Source organism: Drosophila takahashii, chromosome X, assembly GCF_030179915.1.
Source record: "Drosophila takahashii strain IR98-3 E-12201 chromosome X, DtakHiC1v2, whole genome shotgun sequence".
Taxonomy (NCBI): Eukaryota; Metazoa; Arthropoda; class Insecta; order Diptera; family Drosophilidae; genus Drosophila; species Drosophila takahashii.
Genome location: NC_091683.1, coordinates 10,875,482 through 10,892,200, shown reverse-complemented (window position 1 = coordinate 10,892,200; position 16,719 = coordinate 10,875,482). Strand labels below are relative to the sequence as shown.

The 16,719-nt window shown below is 42.8% G+C and overlaps 3 protein-coding genes across 5 annotated transcripts; 2 read left to right on the top strand and 1 right to left on the bottom strand.

Annotated features, from left to right (window-relative positions):
• Positions 1 to 231: 231 nt before the first annotated feature.
• On the top strand, positions 232 to 745 carry LOC108056240 (cytochrome c oxidase assembly factor 6 homolog). Its single transcript, XM_017139955.3, has one exon. The coding sequence runs from the start codon at positions 399 to 401 to the stop codon at positions 675 to 677; it is 279 nt and encodes a 92-aa protein (XP_016995444.1). The 5' UTR covers positions 232 to 398; the 3' UTR covers positions 678 to 745.
• Positions 746 to 832: 87 nt separating this feature from the next.
• Positions 833 to 3,571, top strand: cin (Molybdenum cofactor synthesis protein cinnamon). Its single transcript, XM_044394063.2, has 7 exons — positions 833 to 985; positions 1,036 to 1,802; positions 1,853 to 2,031; positions 2,088 to 2,516; positions 2,574 to 2,736; positions 3,065 to 3,163; positions 3,220 to 3,571. The coding sequence occupies exons 1-7, from the start codon at positions 955 to 957 to the stop codon at positions 3,361 to 3,363; spliced, it is 1,812 nt and encodes a 603-aa protein (XP_044249998.1). The 5' UTR covers positions 833 to 954; the 3' UTR covers positions 3,364 to 3,571.
• Positions 3,421 to 16,451, bottom strand: LOC108056238 (D-beta-hydroxybutyrate dehydrogenase, mitochondrial). 3 transcript variants are annotated; one of them, XM_017139952.3, is made up of 4 exons: positions 16,315 to 16,451; positions 16,097 to 16,139; positions 3,961 to 4,733; positions 3,421 to 3,906 (listed from the first exon to the last, which is right to left on the bottom strand). In XM_017139952.3, the coding sequence occupies exons 3-4, from the start codon at positions 4,721 to 4,723 to the stop codon at positions 3,680 to 3,682; spliced, it is 990 nt and encodes a 329-aa protein (XP_016995441.2). In that variant the 5' UTR covers positions 4,724 to 4,733; positions 16,097 to 16,139; positions 16,315 to 16,451; the 3' UTR covers positions 3,421 to 3,679. The 3 variants fall into 3 exon arrangements, with proteins under 3 accessions (XP_016995441.2, XP_016995443.2, XP_016995442.2); XM_017139954.2 differs by having other exon boundaries at positions 16,302 to 16,443; XM_017139953.3 differs by lacking the exon at positions 16,315 to 16,451 and having other exon boundaries at positions 16,097 to 16,270.
• Between the last annotated feature and the right edge of the window lie 268 nt (positions 16,452 to 16,719).

Below are 16,719 nucleotides of genomic sequence, written 5' to 3'. Positions count from 1 at the left end.
CAGCAAAAGTGGTGCGATCAATAAACAAATATCATCAGTGTGCAGAAGAAATGGTATTTTCTGGGTGTGGCATGGGGTTTCATTTTTCTAAATTTAATTTGAAATTTTAAACTTGCGCGCCAAAAGAATCGATTACCAGTGTTGCCACTCGGTCCGATGATTACCCATCGTTATCGAAACGAGCAGCTGATTTTTTGTTTTGTAATATTTGAGGTTGGTTTTTAGGGTTCTCCTGCTATTTTATTAAATTCCACTGTTTAATGGCTGGTTTGTTCTGTTAAAGCGGTTGCCAAGGCCAGAAGAGTGGGACTGCTACACGAAAACCAGTCGAAACCCAAGTGACGGCGAAGAGGAGAGTCGGAAAACCGGAAACCGGCTAGGCGAAAACATCGAAAACTATGAGTTTCCCGGACAAGGCGGAGCGCACCAAGTGCTGGAGCAATCGGGACGAGTACTGGAAGTGCCTGGACGAGCACGCTCCGAAGCACAGCTCCACCAGCGGGGAGAAGGTGCCCGCCGCCTGCCAAAGTCTGCGCAAGCTGTTCGAGCAATCCTGTCCCGGCCAGTGGGTCAAGCACTTCGACCGCAAGCGCACCTACGAGCAGTTCAAGGAGAAGATGGCCCAGGGCTACGATCCTTTGGAAGAGCGAGTGCGGGCCGAGAAGCAGGCCAAGTGATGCGTGATTTTTGTACTGTTGTAGGGTAGTGTAAATAAATAGCCCATCTAGCTGTATGACAACAAGAATGTATGTTCCTTTCATTTTTTGACACGGCCCATTGAAGGGTTAAAGCTTCTGAGCCAGTGTTCACACACCAGAATCTTTTACCAAATTATCGATTACCGATAGTCTCCACCTGCAAGCGGAAAGTTTGCGTGCTAATTTGATGTATTGTATTTAACAATTTAATTGGGATTCGTGAGTGGGAGCAACCAGAACCGCTGCACATGACGTAATGGAGTCGATTACCTTTGGAGTTCTGACCAGTGAGTGGCCCTGAAACCGCCGTGGAGCACCTAATTCACCTGCCTTTCAGTTAGTGACACCTGTTGCAAGGAGCCGGCAAAGGATAAAAGTGGTCCCTGCTTAAAACAACTGATTGGTGAATCCTTTGCCAATGCCCAGGTGATTGGGAGCATTGTGCCCGACGAGAAGGACTTAATTCAGGCGGAGTTGCGGAAGTGGATCAACCAGGAGGATCTCCGGGTGATCCTGACCACGGGCGGAACAGGATTTGCGCCAAGGGATGTGACTCCGGAGGCCACTAAACCTCTGCTGGAAAAGGAGTGCCCGCAACTGGCGCTGCTCATCACCCTGGACTCCCTGAAGAAGACCCAATTTGCCGCCCTTTCCCGCGGCCTCTGTGGCATCGCGGGGAACACCCTGATCCTCAACTTTCCCGGCAGCGAAAAGGCTGTAAAAGAGTGCTTTGCGACGGTGAGGGATCTCCTGCCCCACGCCCTCCATCTCATCGGTGACCAGGTGTCGCTGGTGCGGCAGACACATGCGGAGGTTCAGGGATTAGCTTTTCCTACCAGCAATCACATTTGCCCCCATAAAACGGGCGCAGGCAGCGATTCGGATCGCAATTCACCCTTTCCCATGCAGCCCGTCCACGAGGTGCTCTCGATTATCTTCGAAACGGTGCAGAGAACCAGCGAGTTGGACAGGATCCTCTGGCAGCTCAACTCGCCGGTGAATATTCCGCCCTTTAGGGCTTCTATCAAGGATGGCTACGCCATGAAGTCCACCGGCTTCTCGGGCAGCAAGCGAGTTCTGGGCTGCATAGCCGCCGGCGATGAGGTGGGTCTACTTTAGTAAACTATAAATAAATATATATTTTAATATTTCAGCTCAATTCTTCGCCTCTAGCTGAGGATGAGTGCTTTAAAATAAACACTGGAGCACCGCTGCCGCTGGAGGCGGACTGTGTGGTCCAGGTGGAGGACACCAGGCTGCTGCAGCGGGACAAGCACGGCCAGGAGAGCCTGGTAGACATAATGGTGGAGCCGCAGGCCGGCTTGGATGTGCGGTAGGCAGTCCCGAATCCCAAGGAGAGCCCACTTAAATCCCTTACTTTTATTTCAGACCTGTGGGTCACGATCTAAGCACCCGGGATCGCATCTTTCCCGCCGCGGATCCCTCCTCTGTGGTGGTCAAATCCCTGCTGGCCTCCGTGGGCCATCGGCTGGCCGTGCCCAAGCCCCGCGTGGCCATTGTGTCCACGGGCAGTGAGCTACTCTCGCCGCGCGATCAACCGACGCCGGGCAAGATCTTCGACTCGAATACCACCATGCTGGCGGAACTGCTGCTCTACTTTGGCTTCGACTGCCTGCACACGAGTGTGCTGAGCGACAGCTTCGCGCAGACCCGGGAATCCCTTTCCGATCTCTTCGAGGTGGTGGACTTTGTCATCTGCAGCGGCGGCGTGTCGATGGGCGACAAGGATTTCGTGAAGCCCGTGCTGGAGGACCTGCAGTTCAAGCTTCACTGCGGCCGGGTGAACATGAAGCCAGGGTAGGAAAACCCTAACATGCCTGCAATCTATTGATTAATCCTGTAAATCCCCCTCAGCAAACCCATGACCTTTGCCAGCCGCAACGAGAAGTACTTCTTCGGGCTGCCCGGCAATCCCGTGTCCGCCTTCGTCACCTTCCACCTGTTCGCCCTGCCCGCCATCCGCTGGGCGGCTGGCTGGGATCGCCAGAAGTGCTCCCTGCCCGTGATCAATGTGAAGGTAGGTTCCCTGTTCCTCGTTCCATTTAACCACATGGCGAAATCGATTGTGATTGATGAAGGCTATCTCATAGAAATCAATCAAGAGGATTCGAGAACGCCGCTTGCTGTAGGTCATCGCTTCTGACGCGCTGACACTTTTGCTTTCGAGTGGGTCGCCTTATCTGTTTGTTTACAGGCGATAAGAAATAGTTTGTCAGCAGAAAGCTTGAGTAAATGCGGAAGTTTTTATACCCTGTTTAAATTAGCAGTGATTATATTTTATGATTAATCTAGGTGAACCCTTGTAACATATAAATTAACTGATTTTTCTATTAATTATCCTACAGTTGCTCAACGACCTCAGTTTGGATGGCCGTCCGGAATTCGTTCGCGCCTCGGTGATTTCCAAATCCGGAGAGCTGTACGCCAGCATTAATGGCGACCAGGTAAGCCAGGTGGCTCCTCTGAATTTAACCCCAACTAAATACCATGCTTATTCCAGATAAGCAGCCGCCTGCAGAGCATTGTGGGTGCCGATGTTTTGGTCAACCTGCCGGCAAGAACCTCCGATCGTCCAACTGCAAAGGCTGGTGAAGTTTTCCCCGCCTCCGTGCTGCGCTACGACTTTATCTCCAAGTACGAATAGGAACTGCCCAGACAAACCAATCCAGAACCAATCGAATCCAGACATCAGACAACACAATAGATTAGCACAAAGATTTATTTTTTCATATATCGCAACATTACGTACAATGTCCATCAATCAACACCCTTAGCAGTGTGTAAAAAAACGAGTATAAAGTAAATATTATAGAGGCCTTCCTAAAGGAAGCAATATTATCGAACAAAAATAATTTGCAGATAGATTAAAAAACGGAGAGAGACGGGACCTGGAGAAACGGGATAAGGATCGGGATCAGGAGTATATATACAGGAAATGGAAGCAGGAGGAGAATCCGATCTCAAACCGACTGAGTGGCCGATTCGCCGACAGCGGATGGAACTACCGCCCTTTGGAGACGCAGCGAGGAGCGGCATGGCAACGTGAATTGATACTTGTTGTGGCTGAGGAGCGGATAGCGCTGCTGCGGGGCAAAGTCCCACAGCGCCCGCTCGATGACCTGCAGGGCGCCGGGACTCAGCACGTCGGCCGTGTATTGCGTGGGAGCTCCGGCAGTTGAGGAAATGGCTGTAAGAGGGAATATACATTATGTTTCGTTTGGAAATCCAAGGAGTAACTCACTCTGTGCCACTGGCGCCTTGTACAGCGACTCCGCCGTCATGCCGCAGGTGTCCAGAGCCACCACACTGACGCCATACGGCTGCAGCTCCTTGCGCAGCTCCTCGGCGCACTTGTCCACCGCCACGCGCGAGGCATTGAAGGCCACCAGTCCATCGCCGCCGCTCCGAGCGGTCTCTCCGCCGCCGCCCAAATAAAGTAGCCTGCCGCGCGTGGGACGCAGGAAGCCCACAAAGGCCTTGGCCACACGCAGCGTGCCCAGGATGTTGGTCTTGAGCATGTGCTCCCACTGCTGCACATCCTGCGACTCCACCTTGCCGCGGAACACACTGCCGCTGGTGTTGATGACGGCCGCAATGCCCCGCTCATCGGCATTCAAATGGGCGCCCATCGAGACGGTGGCCTCGCGCAGCACATCCTCCCGCGTGACATCCAGTCGCATCGGTATAATGGTGCCCGCAATCGGCTCCTCGCTGTACTCCCGGATCTTCATCCAGCCGCAGAGGAGTTTCGCGGGCAGCGAGTCGTGGGCCTCCTTCATGCCGGCGAAGACGCGGCATCCCTTGTTGGCCAAATGGGTGCACAGCTGGAGGCCCAAGGCGGTATCGGCGCTGGTCACCAGGACCACGCGACTGGGCTGCGAGTCCGCACTCGCCGAGGCGCTGTCCTCGCGCACCTTGCAGATCAGGTAGATGAGCAGCGCGCCGGCGATCGAGAAGAGCGCCAGCAGCTGGAAGGCCAACACCAGCATGGTCATTGGCTCCATTATGACATCGCTGCAATGGGAACATAAATAAAATCAATCTGATATTAGTTTAAATGCAACTAGATACTAATACTTAAAAAATACATTTAGTTCGCCTCTAAATTCGTTGCCACTCAGAATTCAATTGACACTTTTGCACAAACTGTATTTCTTGTTTGTTCATGGAGATCAGTTGATAAAGTAGGAAAATATTGCAGGGTGAAAATTACATTTAATTATAATTAGCACACGTATTTGGGACAATTCAATTTTTGATTATTCGAAAAGTCGAAATGTCCACGATTTTTAGAGGCTTTTCTAACGGACGCTTTCTTGAACGGACAGCCTTTTTTGCACTTGGCTTAAAATTAACAGATAGTATTTTGGGACAATTCAATTCTAGATTATTCGAAAAGTCTAAATATCTACGATTTTGTAAGACTTAGAGGAAATTAACCTGAAAAGTGTTTGCTAACGGACGCTCTCTTGAATGGACAGCCTTTTTGCACATGTGGCTTGGCTTAAACTTAACAGATCGTATTTTGGGAATATTCAATTCTAGATTAATTTTATTAGAAGTCTAAATATCCACGATTTTGAGAGACTTAGAGGAACTTAACCTGAAAAGTGTTTGCTAACGGACGCTCTCTTGAACGGACAACCCTTTTAAATGTATGATATAATACCTTCAGAGCTCAGCGGTGTATATAGTAGGTCTGTCATTGATATCTTAGTCCCATTTAATGGAAAAGCGCCTGTTATATCTGGGCTCCAATGGACACTCTCTCCCTGACGGGGGGTTTCGCCACCCTCTAGAGTTGGGTAACCAGACACTGCACTTCGCAATGGATGGAGTGGATATAGCTATAGCTATAGCGTGGATATATATCCACAGCCGTATCCATGTCGATCTTTTGGCATTTTCACTTTAATTAAGACTCGTTAGGCTGCCGACGCATCGGGTAACAACTTTACGCTTGCCTTGCACTCTTTTCTTTCTTTCTATTTAATACGCTTTAATTATTGCACATTTTTCGACGAGTTTTTAACAATTTACCCGGCCGGGCCCTCGAAGAAATCAAAAAAATTCCAAGAGGGGGAGATAGATAGATAGATATCTGTGGATCCATGGATCCACGACACACGAACGTGGTCAGCGAGGCGTGTCCACTTCGAGTCTTCCATGCATTTGGCAATAAATTATGTCTACGTGCTTCTTGGCTTTTCACTACTGAGGATGGGGAGGTGGCGGAGTTGGGAGAGGAGGGGATCTGGGATGGGGGATGGGCTATTTGGAGGCGGAGGATGAACGTAAGTAAAAGTTGGAACCCAACCAACTGCAGTTTGGAAGCCGGAGCAAACCGTGATCTATGCCATGTCTTTTTCAGACAGTCACACAGTTAAAAAAAAATCTCTGACTATTTAATAATATTATATCATTTTAATATTATATATTTGCCAATGCAATAAACCTGTATAATAATATATAAAATAATTCATATCACCACAATTGTCTCAGAACCAGAATTTAATTAAAAAAATAAATAATATTATATAATTTTAATATTATTATAATAATATAATAACCTCTTTATATACTTTTATATAAAATATTTTTACCTTGCTGTATATATTTGTTTTAAAAAGATAGTTTATTAAAATAATAATAATTTATTTATTTATTTAATATATATTTCCACTTGGTTGTCTGTTACCATATTCATTTATTTTTTTAATATTTCTAGGGTATATAATCTAGGGAATTTCTAGCACATATGTGCCCTATTTTCTCTCGGTGCACCGCTTGTGGGTGCAGTTACTCGAGCGGACACTTTCCAGGTTCCGGTGGTTCCCCTTTATTGCGCCACTCCACCCTGCACCCTCCTGCTCTTTAAAATTTCACTTATGTGCAGAGCCGATGAAGAAGTTTGTTGACACGCGGAAATGGGTTTGCCATATTTGCCGGCACTGCGGTTTTGGGCTCGCAATTTGGAATTTGGGGGCGAGTGCGGGGTAAACGGAATCGGAATGGGAGTCGCTTTTGGTCAAACCACCAATGCAGCGGCACTGCATCCGCTGGCGGTTGCGTAATTAGACAAACAAACAGCGGAACAATCAAATGCATTATGGACAATGCAGCCAAACGATACGTGCAACTTGGAGAAAACGCAGGGAGAAATTTTTTGAGGTTTGCCAGATCTTGGGGAAAGATTTTGTCCATGGTTCGGCTTTTAATATGTATAGTATAGGTCGTTAGCTGTTCAAAACGGTCTTTCAGCTGTAGGCCTCGAATTGTCCAAGCTTCGACTAAAAAATCATAAGAAAAGGTTGTTTTCGTCGAAAATTCGAATCCATATTTTTAACTCTAAAATATTAGTATTTTGGCCATAACAATGGAAATAATGATCCAAATATGGAGTGTCATACATCGATGAGTTCGTAATTAAATTCCCAATCGACTCTCATTTAAACCTAATTTTTTAATTTTTAATTTTTTCAGTCAAAAAATAAATTTCCCAGATTCCGTTTAAGATTATTAGAAATTGAAAACCTTCTTATTTAAAGACTTAACTTAAAGTACCTAGATCTTAACTAACCGTTGCATTAATTGTTCATTGTAAATTCTCTAAAACCCAAATAAGCTGCCTTAATGAGTTGCTTCATTAGCCAAGATCTCTGGCCAACCAGTGGTTGCATCAGCAGAATGCGGACCACTTGTGGAGTCGCCTTGGTGGCTCTCGATTGCGCAAGTGGTTATGTCAACTGCCGGACAGTTCTAATGGATCTTAGAGCTTGGAGCTGCTGACCCAAATGGAACGCGAAGCGCGGGTCTTTGACTTTGGCATCAATCAATTGGCCAATCATTCAATCAAGCCAATCATCGGACTGCAAACTGGACAAACAAACCAAGTGTGTCATTAGCCACCGGTTGAATGTGTCAGTGATGAAGTGAGCTCGACTTACTCCGATCCGAGGCAATTACTCCGGAATTATCGGCATCGAACGCCTGGGAATGGAATGCGTGGAGTGTGCCGGCGACTCTAGCCATGATTACCAGGTGACTGCACCTGTGATTAGCGATTAACGACTAATGATTAACGATTGACAGGTGGACTAGTGACTCCGAACCCCCAGTAATCATACGTATTTCATAGGTATTTCTAGTAGAGCTTTGAAAAAAACGACAGTTTTATATTTAAAGATATTTATTTTTTTTAAACATCGATGTTATTGTCAAAATATCGATAATATCGATAATTTTCATGCTTTGTACTCTTCTTATATAGTCTTATTTACCGCCCTTTGTGTATATCTTACATATATTTCTATGTTTATCTGTCTATTGTCTCTCTGTCGCTGTGATTCAACAATAGTTGAACTGCTTTTATGCTGATGTCAGGTCTCTTGACACTGCGCTAATTGAAATGTCACATAAAACAAATCTTTGTTTGAGCGGAAGATAGTTGGAGGTTACAGATAGCCTACATATCTTATAGAGTGCTTACTTAGATATATGTATTTTGAGGGATTTGTATTTTTCAGCTAATCCCCATCATAATCTGCAATTATCCAGCTACGCAGCTGTAGTTTTTATGTAGTACATGGCTCTCCTCACCTTTCAGACTGATTACTCCCAAATGTACTCGCAAATCTTTCCCATACATGTTTCCAGTTTCAAAGGGGTTGGTCCAAAATCTGTTCAGGGTTGGGCTAATCACTTGAACAAACGCTTTGTTTCTTGTTCGGGCCACGATTCATGCCTTACTCACACTTTGGGTTGAGTTCGAGACAATGTCAGGTGAATATGAATACCCAGGGGCGTACTTTTAGGGGGGCTTTTACGATGAAAAAAATAACGAATTTTAAGTATAATTTATATGTGCCATATTCCGACTCAGAATCCCATTGATTCCCCGATTTTATTGTGTTTTATGGCCCCCCTTTTAACACCATCACAACTGCACATTTGCACTTGCTCACACATGAGAAATATGTTAATTGCGACATTTGCCGATTTTGCTGTGGTCAGGCATTCATAAGCTTCGACTTCGACTTCAAGTTTGGTTTTCTCATTTGTTTGGCTGGCTGTAGCTTTTGTTTTCTGTTTTCCTCTGTTGTTTTTTTCTGTTAACATTCAACCCAAATATGTCAGCCAGTCGGCGGCAGCCAGACAGGCATCCCAATGGCATGAGATCAATATCCATACAGCAAGCAGGCACGGCACTTTGGCCATAAAACCAAATATCTGTGTAGCCACATTACGTATACGCAGCGTGGCGGTGATTATGAATGCAGTTGGTTAAAAGTTGGGTCGCTTGATTAATGATTCCGCCGGATTCACGGAGGGGCAAAGATAATTATGTGGATAAATTGAGTTATTTTCTGCGGCAAGTGTTTGTTTGATTCCCTAAACAGTGTTGGTTGGTTGAATGCAATGCAAAATATAGTGTTGGTAAAGGCTTTATTAAATTCTAATTCTGTTCAAAAAGAGGCGAAGTTATTTTTTAGAAAATTTAATTAATCTTTGATTGGTTTCAGTTAACTAATGATTAATTTGAATGGTTGGCTAACATGTCTAGCCAGTGTTAGTAAAGTAATTAATATGGTATAAAATTTTTAAAAAATATAAGAAAAAAGTTGGTCAACGAACTTCATCGCGCATTACAACATATTAAGGTAAACTTTGGCTCAACCTCCATTTCTTTTTCTTCGTCCATCCCTGTAGATTAATAGACCCACTTGGAGGTCCGAAGCCCCTCCCTCCCCCACTCCCCGCGTCTTGCTCCCTTTTTGGTGGCGAAAATTAGTTGAAAAAGTTGAAATGCAACGAAGCGATAAATGTTGATTCAGATGGGGGATATTCGATATGGCTGAAACCGAAACCGAAACTGATTTTTGGGCTTGGCCTTTTCCCCCTTCGTCTGCTTTGATGCACATGCAAAGCGAAATTGTTGGCTAATTGCCATAATTGGAGAATCGATCGAAGAAATAAGCGAAAAACGCCCAGCGAAAAAAAGACAATGAGAAAAAACGCAGCCAAAACGAAACCAAAACGAAGCGAATCGAGTAGCCCCAATTAATTTGCACCTCGACGGTGGTAAAAAGTACTAGAAAAAAGAGTGTTTACAGTCGTACTTCGCGAAATTGAATAAAATTAAAATGAAAATAAAATTAAATAATACCGGGGAGTTCTTAAATTTAAGTTTCGTTCGTAAAAAAGAATAGTTTTCCCTTTATTACATTTATTTTTTAATTACATCATTATTTCTGTTGTTCTTCCCTTAGTATTTATTAAAAAATTATTCAAAAAATTACTCAAACTCCTTCTTACAGTTGTTCGACTTATGGAGGTTCTACTGTATACTGTACATATCCCTCCCCTCTCTGGATGGTGTGTTCCAATTGGAATTCGTTTCGTTTTTGTTTTGGCCATTTGCCGACTGAGTTGCTGTTGTTGTTGCCTATCGTTTGCATTTCATGTTCAGGTGCGATCGAGATTTCTACTTCGCCTTAACACATTTAACATTTCAGCCGGGCCTCAAGTGCTAATTTGGCCGGAGCCAGTGCCTCAGTTTTGGCCTAAATACCGGTGAGATGGCCGAAAGCACAGGCAGTAACACACACATATGTATGTATGTAAACCTCAATTTAAAAGGTGAAAATATGCAAAATCTCTGTTCGTTTTGCCTGTTTTTTGGGTTTGTTTTGGCCCGTGTAGGTGGCATGAATTTCAATAATTCGTGTTATGGGTCTTGGTGTTTTTTGTTTCTTTGTTTTGTTTATATTTTTTTGTATTTATTTTTTAAACGCTGGCATGCGCCATCAGCAGAATCTCCTGTCGAAATGGACGTGACTGTCTTAACAGCCGAGTGCCATTGCATTTTTAAAGTGAGGGAAGGACAAGCCAAGGCAAATAAATTAGGTGTTGTAAAAGCATACCGACATACAGGGTTTTTATAGGTATTTTTAGAAAGCCAATGAGGTGTTTAACCTAAAAAGCCCTTTCTTTATGTTTAATAAAGATAATAAATATATTTCTTGATTTTATTTGATCCATAACTTGGTAAACTCAAACATTACTAAATATTTTAAGCATTATTAAGTAGCTTAAATATTAATTTTATATAAAGAGATAAAAGCCACTAAATACTTCCCATTAAATAAGAATTTTAAGCTTTTTGAAAATGGCGCTATAATCATTTTGATTGCTCTTTGAATGCAATTGTTTTGCTATATATAAGTTTTTTATATAGTCACGCAGCACTTTCCTTTTCGCATCGAAATTCCACCTAAATTTAGCGACAAACGCAGCCGACAAATTTCTCGAGTCATTGAATTGCAATATTTCAAGGTGGGGGGCAAAATGGGTACCTTGTTTTTTCCGTTTGTTTTTTTTTTTTTTTGCCTCCTCCTCGCCAATTTGGTCTGCAAAAATAACAACTACAACTTCTGTAGTTGTAGTAAACAACAAGTCAACAATGACAACAAATAACAGCAATAAACAGTCAGCGATTTTTCACCGCCAAGAGCAATGAACTTTTCCCCCAAACAAGCGTTAACCACAAATCTTCGCTGCTCTTTTCTTTTTTGTATTTCCCACTTTTCCATGGAGTCTGCGGCATTGTCTTCCAATTGGAGTGCCCCCCCAAAACTCCCCCTTTTTTCGATCTCGCGCAGTTTTCAAGTTCAGATGTAAAACAGTGGCGATGTGCTCGATGTCGCCATTTGCCATCCGAGATTAGATCATCGCCTTCCAGTCGAGTGAACTAAGTGAGCTAAGCGCGGGCGTTGCGATGATGGCACTCGACTCCGAGTTTTTGGGATCGGATGACAGCATTATGGCGACCCATCCATCAAAATGTGGCCATTTGCAGTGGGAGTGGACTAGAATGCTGATGTATATATTTGACAATCCCCAAGAATGTTTTTCGTTTTATTTAGAAAATTATTATCATTTAGCAGCGAGAAGAAAGCTTTCTTTATCTTAGGGATGATCATGTAAAACTCTAAAATTAAATAAAAAAGTATTAACAGTTAAGATTGATTAAATTAGATGTGTTATTTCACAGAAATTCCAAACATAATTGGGTCACAAAGTCTCAGCCTTCCTAAAGAAAAAACCTGTTCCGCTTGGGATCAGTAATCCTCTTAAATATTGATTGGAAATTGGTTAGCTTTAGTTTCCAAATGAATGTACCTATTTCACATGATGATTAACAAATGTTGCCCTAATGTTTTGCCTCTGGGAGTTTAGTATTTTTTAGAAATCATAAGTAAATGAAATCAAATTAGGTAATTTGCGAGTTAAAAAACACAGATCTAGTAATAAAAACTTAAAAATTAACTGAAAACAATGCGAACCAGCTGCACTTAATCATCCTCTTGGGTGGGGACTAAAACAGTTCATAATCAAGGGGCGACTGATGCAGTGGATGAGGTAATTCCCCACTCGGAGGGTCCCACGATGCCTCAAAAAGTACAACCCACTGCACAGAGAAAAAAAATGTATGAATTTGTGGATTTTGAATCTTATTTTGGACAAGAATTAAATCCAAGAATATCTTTTTAATATTATTAAATCATTATGTTATATAAAAATAGTAAAATTATATGTTTACTCGATTAAAATAGAATTCATTTATATTTTTTTTTTTTATTTCGACTCTTAACTTTTTTTGTCCCTGTATATAGAAATTAGTACCGATTCGATTTGCTCGGGGGATACGCATTCCGTACTTTTTAGGTTGACCAATCGAGCAACTTGAGTTTGTCATCCCGCGAAGACGAGCTTAATTTAGGCATTTCTCTGGCTTTTTTCTCCGCCTATTAGCTATTACCTCACCATCATCGGCGTTTCTTTTTCACCCCATTCATTCGCTTTCTCATGCAAATTGGGACCAATGCGTATCAATAAACCTAAACACTTTACGATCAATTTGAGGAGATGGCCGTTGATACGCTTGTGAGATATGCAAAGTTATTCCGTTCTGGAAAAAGCCTTTGGGTTTCGGGTATTTTGTAAGCCAAACAATCGGTGAAACAAAAGCAAGTGCGATTGCATCGTGTGTGTGTGTCAAAAATAATTGCACTTGGTTTTAATTTTGGATTTCTGCTTCTTTTGTTGGCCAAAAAGGCGAAGAAAAAATCCATTGCAATTGCAGTTGAACAACTTTACGCTCCATTCAGCATTAAAATTACTTTGTGCCACTTTCAAAGCTATTTCTACTGCTGCAAAAGCCACTACTTCTTCTGCCTCTTCGGATTTGATTGTTTTCAGTTTTTTGTTTTATTATTTCTTCTTTTTTTTCTGCTGGCAACCAGTTGGATTGGATTGCCTCCTATGCACTTTTCAGCTTTTTTCAAGTTGGCAATGGACACTGGAACAGGTGGGATCTAGTGTATATAGTATATAGTGCAATTGGAGCCAAAGGGGCTATATGGTTGTATTCCGGGGAATGTCGCAAAAGTCACGAATGTCACGCATCAAATGGAACAGAAACAGAACGTAAAAAAAGCAGATAAAAAAAACAAAAGTAGCCACAAGAAAAATCGCCAGCTAATTGATAACAGTAAGGAATGCAATCGAATGGAACCAAAAAAATCGGAGTTAAGGTATTGGAAAAAAGGTTTTTTTAGGACCATAAAGAAAGCGCATTTATCTGGAAAAAATTCAAAGAAAGCTTATAGATAAACTGGTAATATAATATAAAGGTTTCTTATTATTTTGAAATGCTATTCTATTTTTTAAGTAAATTATAGGTTCTTAATATTTTTACAGAGTATTTATTTAAATTAAATATTTCAATTGTTTCTATCAATTCAAAGGCAAACATATTAAACTGCGATCAAAGAATATTTCGCTTGACGATAATTCCAAATAAACAATGGCTATAATGATTTTCATGCCATATTCTGCCGATTAACACCTGCCGCCAAGTGGATTCCAGCCCCCCTGGCTCATTAGCCCCTTTGGCGTCGGAAAAAAAATCGAAAACACTTTCAATATAATTGCGAAAATATTTGAAATAATTTTCGTTGCCGTTTGCCGTCCCGAACGCGCTTTCCTTTCTTGGCGCAGCCACTTTATAATGGAGGTCTTGACGGGGCGATCTGCGTATGCCCCGGGAATTTTAATCATATTTCTCTTTTCGTACATGCTTAATTATTTGTTTTTACGTCTGTGCGGTTTTTTACTTCTCATTTGGCTTTGCCAGCCCCACGGAGGCCAATTTGGTTTCCATTTCGATTCGATTAACGAAATTGGGATTGCTAAGGATCCGAACCGAATCGATGGATACCCTCGATATCAGTAGATTTATCATTTTATTTTAGAAATTGTTCATAAAAGTCTGAATTACTGTTCATATTTATATTATTCATGTTTTATAAGATAACTTAATAATTAAAAAGGTTTCCCTTGATTGGTTTTTATATGGACTGTAAACTTTATATGGTGCCTGGGAGTTAGAGATCTCATCTTGCATTTCCTCTTTATGGACCGAAAATATTCCCAGCAGCTAGGGTATTTTTATTGCTCGTAATTTTCGGCTTAATTTTTTCGGTTTTCGATAGTAAACATTTTGATGTGATTGGATTAGAGTGGAGTGGATTGCACTGCAGTGGAGTGGGGCTCGGATCGTATCGCATTGGATCGATTCCGGGCATTTGGCAGCCACTCAAGCGTCCTACTTGCAGTGGTTGTTGTTGTTGTTGTTCCGCCAATTATTATGGCCAACAGTTTGTCCGTCCTCGGTCGTCCAAAGTCGTTTATTGTTAGTTGTTTGTCGTTATGTGCAGGTTTTTTTCATTTTATTTTTTTTTCTATCTTGTTTTGTATAGTTTTTCTTGCAATTTCACTTTTGTCTTTTGCCGGATTCGAGGTTCGATGGCTGTCGATGCTGGGGCCTTTAGTTAAGGATCTCGCATCTCCCATCAGGGCAACAGGGCAGGTAAACCGATCTAGCTTTCACTTCGGCCCGCCTGCATCTCGAGACCAGGATGCAATCAATCCGAGACGGAGAGAGATACTTTCCACGGGGGACCACACCCAGATCATCCAGATTCCGATCTTCCAGCAAGTGGAAAACAAATACCAAATGGAGATACAAGATACTCGAGCATCTTTCTATCTCTTTTGGCAGATCTATTTGCCCCCGGGCCCCTCGTACTTCCCTCTTTTCATTTCTAATGCCATTCACTTGAACATGCGGCCATAAAAAAGAACCACAAAGTGTGGAGAAGAAAACCCAGACAAATTTGAGCGGAGGGAAGAGATCTTAAGGTCGAATTTTAGTTGCTCTAGGGAAGCTGTGAAGGTTTTAGTTTTAGAAGGTGTGGCTATATCAGTTATATCAGAAATAATATCCAAGATTTATTGCTATTAGTTTGCCGTACTAAAATTAGTTTGATATTCCAAATTGAGTTAGCCCAAAAAGTAGATGAGCTGGAGTATTACAGTCGCAGAACTTAGAGGGTATTTTCCCTGACTTTCAATTAGCCCGCTTCGAGTCACGTCAACTCGAGAGTGTGGTTAAGTATAGTGAAATAAAGTGAAGTCAAATCGAGTCAAGAGCCAGAGACAAAAGACTGTGGCGTGAAGAGGTCTTTGATGTCTAAATCGCAGAATCTGCCCCTATATCATCTTTCCCCCGGCTGAAAATATATCCGAGTCTCAAAGTGGAAGACTGAGAACGTATCTGAATCTTAAGCGATTTGAGCAATGACCTCAACTTTTTTGTCTTGGTCGTGAGTGCCTGCCTGGAATTTGTGATGAGCCCGAAGCGGGCTTTTGGGGAACAAAGGAATCGGAATCGGAATCGAAGTCAGGGGAAGATATTCCAGAACAGGATCCCGTTTCGCCCCTTTGAGACTGTCACTGCCCGCTGACCTTGTCACGTCTTTCAGATATCATAACCTGCATTCCAAGCCATTCAACCGGGTCTTTTTTTGTTTTCTTCCACGCATTCCCAAGACTTCATTCAGCTAAGAACTAAGAACTACGAACTACGAACTGAGATACTAAGAAGTATATCTTGAGGTATTTTCAGACTGCGTTGTTTTCGCATAATTATATCTGTCGCTTTATTGTCTCTGCTGGTTTAAATGGAGATTGATGGCTTTCAAGCGATTCGGCACGAGCTTGGGTCTCTCGTCTCTCAGATCTCGAATCTCGTATCTCGAAAGAGATCTTTAAGATCTGCGCTTAAAGCCAAGATCAGCTTGGCATGTTAATTAGCGAATTCCAGTGGGCGGGGGGTGGTGTGGTCGAATAATCGAATGGACCATTCGAAAGCCCGACTTTTGACATTGAGCCGAGCTCTATAGACCCGTTTGCAGCCTGCTCAAAAACTAGTCTTAGACCCCCGCTTAAGCACAAATATTGATTTAGCTCACCTTTTGGTATGTGTCCAATTTTAAATTCAAATTCGTGTGTCGGCTAAAAAATATGAAATTAATTCAAAACTTTGTTATATAAACCATAAAAAAATGTATAAAAAATAGTATATGGCAGAAAACACGCGACGCGAACTTAAGGAATTATTTTTTAAGCCAAGGGTTTTCGTTTTCGATTTCGGTTTCGGTTTTGGTTTTGGTTTACCGATTTCACGCACAGTTTGGCCAAAAGCCCAGCTCGTATTGGGTGCGACAGAGAGGCGGGATACACTGTATATCTCTCTCTCTCGTATAAACTCTCTGATTCTCTGCGATATCTCTCCGCTCTGCGACTTCGTTGGCTGAGCTCGAACCGAAGACTGGCGGCTTGATTTTCGGGCTGCTTGGAAAAGAGCGAAGAAACCCGAAGACCGAGTCGCGTAGACGAGGTCTTTCGGCCCCACCACCCAAAGTCGTAACCCCCACCCCTTGTAACCCCCTTATTTTGCGATCGTGCGCCAGGCGACAAAATGTCAAACGATCGCTGGGGATCCTTAACTGGTTTTACTGCAGAAAGAGGTTTTATTTAGTTTTAGGCCCAAGGAAAGTAGACTTTCGATGTGAATCAAGTATAATACTAATCA